Genomic DNA, 9,236 nt, shown 5'->3' with positions numbered 1-9,236 from the left:
GACCTACTACACATGATTGTAAACTAAAACACACACCACCTTCATGGTAAAACATTGTTTTCCAAGCAACAACAGTAGACTTGAAGGCAACGATTTTTTACCAGTATGAATGTATTTGAGGGCTCGGAGTAGCTGGTAGAGAAAGAACTGGTAATGCTCTTTTGTCAAGTCATCGTTGGCCTTAATAACTTGGTGGAGATCAGACTCCATGAGCTCAAAAACAACATAAATGTCTTTGAAGTCCTTTCTGGAGGGAGGCAACATAATGTGCTTGATCTCGACGACGTCGGGATGCCGCAAGAGCCTCAGAAGCTTGATCTCACGGAGAATCCGCGCGGCGTCGGAGGTATGCTCGAAAATATTGTGTATCTTCTTGATGGCCACTTTCTGCCTGGTCTGCAGATCAAGGGCAGAGCACACAACCCCATAGCTCCCCTTGCCAATGACCTCCTGGATCTTGTACCGGTTGGCGTCGCCGTACTCCGTGAAGAAGTCCACCTCCGCCGAACTCTGGAAAACACCGAATCAGCAAACTGTCAAAACCCAACTGTTAAAACAGAGAGAACTTTAAACGGTTGATGTGGGGAACTGAGACGGCACAATGAGTGGTGTGGTGGGGGTTGGAGAAAATCATTGGAGACCGACAGAGATTTGGAGTGGCCACATTGCAACAGAACCAGGCATTAAGAAAAGCCAAAGCACCAGCAAGCAATCAAACAGTTTAAAACTTTTTCTGCCACTGAACGCAGGTTGCTTGCTGGTGGGCATCTGCGAGGACTCCAACAAGGATTAAAATGGAGAAGCTCTGCGCGCCACCCACAGGCGGCAGGGGAAAAGCGGCATCTTGCGGATTTCGTCTAGCGTTTGGCACAGAAGGCATCTGGATTCAGGAAGCGGCAAGGAGGCGGTCAACTTTCCCATGCGAGGCGTGAGCTGTCTGTAACCCATCACGCGGTGTCGCCGTACTGGAATGGAACCGACGGCATTTGACTATTTTTCTACTGACAGAAACACAGATCAAAGATTTCGGCTAAAGGAAGGGTTGGCAGCACCGAAATCACAACAAAAGTAGCGAAGAATCTGTCAAAGAGGTTTGAATTTGAAAAGACGGCAGCGAGGATTCAAAAATACGCCGGCTCGCCTGCGTCGTCCTGGAACCGAGACGAGCAGCAGGCATCGACGCCGCAAGAACAGGCACAAATCAAATCATGTCTACAAGACAGACGCAGGAGGAGGGGGAGGTACGGCACGGGAGTCGGAACCCACCTTGGTCCGCTGCGCCTGCTGCATTGCCGCTTGCCGGGCGGGCCGATCTGCGCTCCAAGGCCGCTCCGGAAGCCGGACCCCTGCCCTCCCGCGGCGCCGGACCCCCCGCCTCCCGGTCGGTCGGCCGAGCCGCCCGCCGAACTCACACGTATGCCGCGGCGGCCGATGCCGGGCCCAAGGTGCCGGACGGACTCTTCTGGCCCGATCTGGCGGCGCGCCGGAGAAGGGAAGGGGAGCGGGATGCCGGAGGGGAGGGGAGGTAGATTTCTTTCTCTTCTTTGTGATGTCTGCCGACTTGCCGTTGTTGTTGTTGGTTTTAATCGGGAGAGAGAGAGAGAGAGAGAGAGAGAGATGCGTGCGCGTTGCCTCTGGGCCACATGCCATGGGCTGCGACCTGCGGCCTGCGGCTGCTGGTGCGATGCTCGTTGGACGGCTCTGCGCCGCCCGATCCGCATCTCTGCTTTATCCACCGCTCATCTACTGGTGGTCTGAATTTTAAATCAACCAAGGGGATAAAACTTCATTATTACATAATAATATTATTAGTAAGTTATAAGAAAAGAAGACTGGCGAAAGGTATCAACGGAATTTCACCAACGAGAGGGCTCTATGGAGAACATAGAATCATTACAGTCGTTTAGCGGGGAAAGGGGGCGGGCGGATGGTAGGGGCTGCGTTGTTTGCCGTATTGTTATGTGCACTCTATTACACTCCAATCTAATGCTGCAGACTCATGGGGCATTTTATTATATTCTCTACTCGTAACAAAGATTGGAACCTTGGAAATAAATGACTAAAGCCTTGCAATGGTTGGAACTTCGCATTGGCCATTGTGAATAACAACGGCATGGATATCTGCAGGTGATATTGAATCCCCTCTTCTACCTCCTTAGGCCTTGTTCGTTTAATCCCACCCCCGCCGGGATGGGAAGGGTTTTGGCCCGAACCCCGTGGTTTTTACCCTCGCCGGGGCTGAATCCCCGCGTAGCTTACATGCGTGTTCGGTTAAACCCGACCGGGTTTCTATCCCATCCAATCCCACCCCAAATCGCAGGGATTTCACCGGGTTTTGACCCACGCCTCCCGACGCGTGGAAGAAAACCTCGTCTCGTCTTCTCGAAAGAAAAAGGAGGAGAGGGCGAGAGCGGCGGCGCGGCGGCGCCGACGCCGGCAGGGAAGGACTGGGCGACGGATAGGGGCCGGAGCGGACGATCTCTCATCTCCAGTGAAGGCCGGCTGTTGCGTCATCCTTCTACATCCCCGCCCCAAGTTAGCAGTAGATCTCCCAGTGCGAGCTCGGCGGCCACGGCAGGCTACTTCGGTGTCCCTCCCCAAGGTTTCATGCAGGCAAGATCTTCTCCCCTTTTGATTTCTAGGGATTCACATCACCTTTTCCGCCGGTGATTGAGGGGATTAACCGAACAGCAATGAAGGGAAGGGTTGAGAGGAAATTCTGGGGATTAATCACGGCGGGGTTTGGGTGACAGGGTGGGGGTCACCCAATCCCTAGGTGGATCAAATCCACTAGAGGATTAAATCTTTTGCAACCGAACAAAGCCTTAGGGGTCCAACATTTTCTCTGATCAGTAGTATAGCACTTTGTAGTTCAATTGCTCTCTCGGGCAGTGACGGAGCCAGGGGTGCATGGGTCAGGGCCATGGCTCCCCCCATGCTAATTGTTTTTTTTTTCTAGAAAGAACCCTATATTGTTAGCACAAATGTTCTAAGTCTACATGTTTGGCCCCTTTCCAACATTTTACCTCTTCTACTCTATGACCCCCTTGCAAAAGATTCCTGGCTCTGTGTGCTCTCGGGTCATACATAATCTAGCTCGCATAGCGATCTTCAAGTACAAGGAAAACCATACGTGCATGTGCTCATCATCGTTCTGGCACGCGCTTCATACAACAAATGGGCGGGTGTAAATACGCGGATCTTGACAAGCCTACCGTGCGCCCACGCCTTGTCACCTCATCCATCCTTTCCCTAAACCGGACGCTTGGTCATACATTTTGAACAACTAAGTCACCATTCGACATTACATGTACATGTACCCGGTTGTTGCTTCAACAATTCCCAAACTCCAGAGAGAGAGCTCGGAAGGTTCCCCGTGGCGCTAGTGAAGCAGCCTAGATCATGCAGCTCGATGCACAAAGTGATGGTGTAACGCGGTGCAGTGCCCTCCTGCATGACGAAGCCTAGGGATGCAAATTTGGAACCTATAGGGGTATCCCTCTGACCTCCTTAGTTATTTTTTTTTGCATGAAACTTTCGATTTATTCATCTTCAGTCGTGATAGTACAGCGGCCATCAGAAATAATAAAAATTACATCAAGATTCGTAGATCATCTAGCGACGACTGCGTACAAGGTAACCCTTTGACCACCTTAGTTCAATTTTGGTCGGAAATTCTGAAAACTTGGTTCATTTAGTTGAACCGAGGAGGGTTGGAGGGTGCCCTACAGGTTTCGAATTTCAAAATGCTAAAAAAGCCTGCCCGTGTGTGATGGTAATGATTGTAGTGGAATGTTTTACCTTAGTTAACATACACATTTTTTAAAGAAGGAAGAAGAAAATGAGCAAGCCAGAGTTGCTTGAGGTAGGTTTGGGGGTAGGTCTCCTGTGACCATCTTTCTCTCGGGCCGGTGCAGTTGCAGAATTAGGTGGCGGGCGGGCGTCCGTGGCGCGCGTGACGGAATTGAAACGCCAGCTACAATAACCTTGAAAGCCACACACACACGGCTTTGACTTACCACCAGGATCGGATCAGACGGCACGTAGCATCTGCCTTCCTTCCTTCCTGCCGTGGTGTGTAATGTAAATAAAAGAACATCATCACGTTCATCTGCCTGCACCGTCACGTGGAGGAGATGAATGAATCCATCTACTATCTAATAATAATAAGTCTACTACCCAACCGAACCCAGTCCCTCTTCTCCAATGATTCCCTACAATTGTGCTACGTACAGTATGACAGCTCCACGTGTTAGGAGAATCTAAATGAATGAGTGGATACTCGTAGTAGATGCATCCATTTTACTTCCCTCGTGCTAGTATCAGCGATGGCGATGGAGGGTCGATGACAACGGCATGTCTTCGGCTCGCTGCGATGCTTGTAGTCGTCGGCTCGACGATTTATGCATCTGAATGTATATTTTTGTTGTCGTATTGCCATAGTTAAAGATAAATAGATCAAAAGTTTTCTTAGAAAAAAAAAATACCGTACCGGTGGTTAATCAGCCGATTACTTTACTGATTAATTGGGAGCCACCGACGGAGAAGCAATGGGGAAAACTAAATAAAATAATGCTCTACTCAGGAGTAATAATAATAGAATACGCCTACTTGGAACGGGACGGGAGTATCCTATCCTGGCGACCGCTTTATAATACATTCACGAGTATTCTTCCTTTGTTTTGCTTTGTTCTGCGAGGCAAAAAAAAGTGCCACTTGTTATTTTTTAAAGTAAAAAATAAAAGAGCATTTAATTATTGGAAGAAGTGGAAAGGAAGGAGAAGGTGCGGCCACCGACGATAACGTGCGCCATGTCCCTTCGTTTCCGCTCAGCTGGATCCATCCAACCCAACCCAACCCAACGGCCCGCCCCGGCATGGACGCAGCTCCTCTGACGTACGGTGCACTCGCTGATGTGTGGACCCGGATCCATGCGTTAGTGGCCCAATGTCAGGTGGCCGTACGTCAGGGGATCCGGCTCCCCCCGGCATCTACTGCTACTACTTCACTTCTGAACCATACGAGTGTAAAGAGATAGTACTAATAAAAAGTTGTCTTTCAGGCAAACATCTCAACGGTCCAGAATGGCGCACGCTAGGTTTTACAGGGCATGTTAACTCATGTTCATACTTCCGACTGTAAATAAACGGAATTACATGTTTTTCTTTTTCATCCCAAGGAAAAAAATAACTACTGCTATCTTATGTTATACTACTAATTAAAAGAACAGCTCCATCTTTCGCATATACAGTGAATATATTTACCTTGCACTTACACGATATGCAAAAATAGACGACGTTTTTCTGACGTTGTCGCACCGACCATCTCCAAGAAATCGACATGATACTGGCAAGCAGGATTTCAGTACAAGCTAATCTGGGCCCGCCTGCAGGTTGTATCTCATCTTCAGACAGACCAGGTGAATGATCCGTCCATCCATCTAGTCGATCCTCTCAAGGTTGTACTTCACCATGTTCTCAAGTGCAGTCCTGAAATGGCTCCTGGGGAGGCACTGCAGGTTCTGGAGCGCCAGGTCGCCCTTCTCCTTGGCCAGCTCCTGCGCCCGCCGGATACCGCCGCTCCTGTGCACCAGCTCCATGGCCGCCGACAGCGAGCCCGTGTCGCAGAACTCCGAGTCGATGATCTCCCTCAGCTCTGGCGACTCCTGCAGCGCGAAGATGACCGGGGCCGTCAGGTTCCCCTTGGCCAGGTCGCTCCCCGCCGGCTTGCCCAGCTGCTCCGCCGACTGCGTGAAGTCGAGGATGTCGTCCACCACCTGGAACGACAGCCCCAGGTTCCTGCCGTACTCGTACATCTGCTCGCATACGGCGGTGCTCACCCCGCTGAATATGGCCGCAGACCTCGTGCTTGAAGCGAGCAGGGAGGCAGTCTTGTAGTAGCTCTTGAGCAGGTAGTCGTCCAGGGTGACGTCGCAGTCGAAAAGGGTCGACTGCTGTTTAATCTCACCACTAGCAAAGTCCTTGATCACCTGTGAGCACACCAATGGTTACATAGAAGTCTTATATACGGTTTTACAAGAAGAGGATGAGGTTTACTGAATCCTTCAGTACCTGGCTGATGAGCTTTATAACCTCAATGTTTTCCAAGTTTGCCAGAAACCAAGAAGATTGTGCAAACATAAAATCACCAGCAAGCACCGCTATCCGTGTTCCATATAGCTGATGAATGGTTTCTTTCCCTGCAAATAATCAAATTAGTTTAGAACAAAATTTTCAATTTATCGATCCCCTCATTAAACTGTGTCCAGTATGATGAATAAAGAACGGTTTTCGTTATACCTCTGCGCATCCCACTATCATCTATGACATCATCATGTATTAAACTCGCAGTGTGAATCATTTCTATGATCTCAGCCAAACGTTTATGTTCTGTAGTTAGCTCCCTGCAATGCAAAATGGTAAAAGGTCTGAGACTCTGAGTGCATGAAAACAAAAAATATTGGAAATTCCAAGGCTGCAACAAGAAGAGGAACTTACGACAAGCCAGCTACTTCTGCTGTTGCTCTGGACACCAGGAAAACCAATGCTGGTCTTAATCTCTTTCCACCAGCACCAAAAATTTGTTCTGCGGCAGATACTAAAACTGGGTTTTCTGCACCAATAAGCTATTGAGGTCGTGTCAGCTACTTAAGTAGTTACTGTGGAAAACACGAACTCAACAGGAACTAGTCTAGAAAAATCTTATGTTGAAAACTAGTTAGATATGTGTGTTATATCTATTTGATATGTGCTCTGAAGTTTCTTGTCTTGATTACGCAAACAGAGATTGCCTATTCAGAAAAGGCCAGCTACTCACAGCTCCAAGCCATCAAATATGGGCCATTACATGATTAGAATCTGGACAAGTTGAAAGGCGTGCACAAGTAGGAAGCTGTCTCTGTCTTTAGTCATGTCTGTAGACTGTAGTCATGTGGATTATGTGCAATCCCCTTCTAAAGAACAGTTAAACCGATGCACACTTGTGCACAGCAAACTATGACATCTTATTTTTCTTTCTTTTGGGCCCAACGGTATATGTCCCATTAAATTTTATGAACTTGGAATAATTCATGAAAGCATAGTAGCTACTGCATGATTTTCAATCCACTGATGTACTATCCGTCATTATCCATGGTCTATTGTAGGGAAGTAAGTATGTAGCAATTAAGACTGTCGTGCCATTAGTTTACTAATCAAAATTAACACTATCCAAAGCTGGGTTGAAACACAGCTCCTTCCCAATCCGAGATTGAAGTAGGAAAACAAACAGCACACACTTCAAAGTTGAAACCATACACCTAGAAACCCAGCAGAATCTCCTTCAAACCGTGGCCTTTCCACCTTTTGGTTTGCTGGTATACATTATTTGGACTGAACTTGCAGGTGTTCTGAATTCACATTGTTTTCCACACGGTATAAGGAACTGTAATCGATTTCAGGACCAAGGAAATCCTGGCTAGTAAAATAGCGTGCGAATAAGACGGGCCGAACGTATTTCAGAGGAACCTCCTAAGCAGTTTCATAACATGAGCAATGAGAGCTTCTATCAAACAGAGTCTGAAGAAGGAAACTAGTCATTCATACGTCTACAGCCTACACAACACAGGGGTGCATCTTCTTCTCCAAAGCAATTTTAATTTTGAGTGAGCTTAGCAAAGACCAAAGAGAATGTGACCTGGAGAAGGCGCTCACCGATTTGAGGTTGTTGTTGAGCTTGAGCAGGTCATCCGAGACGACATCCAAGAGCGAAGCGATGGACACGCGCTCGGGGAGCCTCGCCGTCCCGGCCGCCGCGCTGGCAATGGTCTCTGCCGCCGGCACGTCGATCGCCGCAAGACCTACATAGAAGAATTTTAATAGGTCAGCTTCACTCCAAGCAACGGTGGTACTACAGGCAGGACGTGTGCTGCTTAGTGTGTTGTACCGAACGTCTCTGAACCAACCAGCAGAGATAAGGTAAGGCATGGTAGTAAGAGAGACACACAAACCTGTCTGGCTGGGTGCGGCCACGAAACAAACACATGGCGCGCGCCGCCTGGGCGCCGGGCGCGCGGCCCAGCGGCGGCAGCGGCAGGCGGCCAGCAGGCCCAAATCCACGACGTTCCGGCTCATGTGCACCCTCGGCGAGCTCACAGACAGCATCTCGGCAAGCAAGCTCGCTCGCTCGCCCGCCAATCCAAGAACCTAGACACCAACGACGACGCAGGCTAGCTCGCGCGCGCGCTCGGAGGCCCCAAGAAGCACGGACGGCAGAAAAATCCTTGGTTGCACAGCGGCCGCGGCAGGACGAGTGATGCTGGCTGGCTGGCGATTGGTTGCGTGCGGGAAAGAGAGAATCTTGCCCAATTTGGTGACGAAGCCTCTTTTGCGCTTGCGTGGAGAAGAAAGGGGGAGGAGTTGGATGGCTGCTGCTGCTCCGCTCCGGTGGGGGAGTGGTGGTGGGAGGGAGGTTTTAAAATATGGAGGAAGGCTTGCGGAGGAGGAGAAAGGGGGATTTGTGGATCCACGAGGGCCATAGAACCCAAGCCCTGATCACCAGCGAGCCAAGCAGCCGCTGCCTGACCGTGTGTGCGTCTGAGAGAGAGGGCTCTATCACCTCCGAGTTCTGACTTTGACTTGCTACACCGCCTTTTGCTCTTTGGTCCTTCAAAAGAGGATAGAATGAAGTTGATCAAACTATCAGAGAGTGGTGCCAGCAGAACATCTTCATTTCTCATCCATTAGCCGCTAGTAATCCGCATGACTCCAGGGCGCCATCCATGCGAAGTATTGAACGCCTCACTTGCCACCGTTCTACAAGTCCCTTTGATCTTCCTGTTTTTCTGCAATATTGACCAAGAACTTGTAAGAGAAAAATTTATGAAGAATCACAAAAGGACCAAGCATGCATCCTCTTGCGGGCAAAGCAATACAACACTTCTACAGGTCTTGATACCATAGCAGTGCAGAAATGCCCACATAGAGCTTCATCTTTTTTTCCTTCCCAAATTGAGGAAGCCAAATGGAAAAAACATTTTTAACATGAACAACAATAGAAGGTACACTCAAAGTCCACTATAAGAGACTCGATATAAATTTGGCCACAGAGTAGTGACAAAATAAATGATCAACCCTCACCCTCTTTTTGGGTAGATTAACTCAACATATTTTGTGCTCCCAATCCACCCTCTTTTTGGCCGGTTAGTGCACATTTAACCAAAGAAAGATCTTGATCTTCCATAAAAATTGAATGGAAAG

General features: G+C 48.9%; 2 protein-coding genes across 2 annotated transcripts in view; both read right to left on the bottom strand.

The window, feature by feature from the left end:
* The window catches only part of LOC123069732 (mitogen-activated protein kinase 10), a 4,525-nt gene extending 2,948 nt beyond the window's left edge, over window positions 1–1,577 (bottom strand). The window contains exons 1-2 of the mRNA XM_044492668.1: window positions 1,267–1,577; window positions 102–510 (exon numbers count right to left, since the gene is read on the bottom strand). Coding sequence (XP_044348603.1) covers window positions 102–510; window positions 1,267–1,290 — 433 coding nt within the window. The 5' untranslated portion in view covers window positions 1,291–1,577. The remainder of the gene's footprint in view (window positions 1–101; window positions 511–1,266) is intronic.
* A 3,464-nt stretch (window positions 1,578–5,041) lies between these two features.
* On the bottom strand, window positions 5,042–8,546 carry LOC123069734 (solanesyl-diphosphate synthase 2, chloroplastic). Its single transcript, XM_044492673.1, has 6 exons — window positions 7,988–8,546; window positions 7,692–7,837; window positions 6,498–6,625; window positions 6,300–6,403; window positions 6,072–6,199; window positions 5,042–5,989 (listed from the first exon to the last, which is right to left on the bottom strand). The coding sequence occupies exons 1-6, from the start codon at window positions 8,139–8,141 to the stop codon at window positions 5,441–5,443; spliced, it is 1,209 nt and encodes a 402-aa protein (XP_044348608.1). The 5' UTR covers window positions 8,142–8,546; the 3' UTR covers window positions 5,042–5,440.
* Between the last annotated feature and the right edge of the window lie 690 nt (window positions 8,547–9,236).

This window comes from Triticum aestivum, chromosome 1A (assembly GCF_018294505.1).
Source record: "Triticum aestivum cultivar Chinese Spring chromosome 1A, IWGSC CS RefSeq v2.1, whole genome shotgun sequence".
NCBI classification, from domain to species: domain Eukaryota; kingdom Viridiplantae; phylum Streptophyta; class Magnoliopsida; order Poales; family Poaceae; genus Triticum; species Triticum aestivum.
Note: the sequence above shows the minus strand (reverse complement) of the source record. Positions and strands in the feature narration are given on the sequence as shown.

Coding starts and splice junctions, on each gene's coding strand:
- LOC123069734 (XM_044492673.1), bottom strand. CDS start 8,141: ATGCTGTCTGTGAGCTCGCCGAGGGTGCACATGAGCCGGAACGTCGTG. Junction 6,626..7,691: donor TCAACAACAACCTCAAATCG/GTGAGCGCCTTC, acceptor CGACCTCAATAG/CTTATTGGTGCAGAAAACCC. Junction 5,990..6,071: donor TTATAAAGCTCATCAGCCAG/GTACTGAAGGAT, acceptor GTGTGCTCACAG/GTGATCAAGGACTTTGCTAG.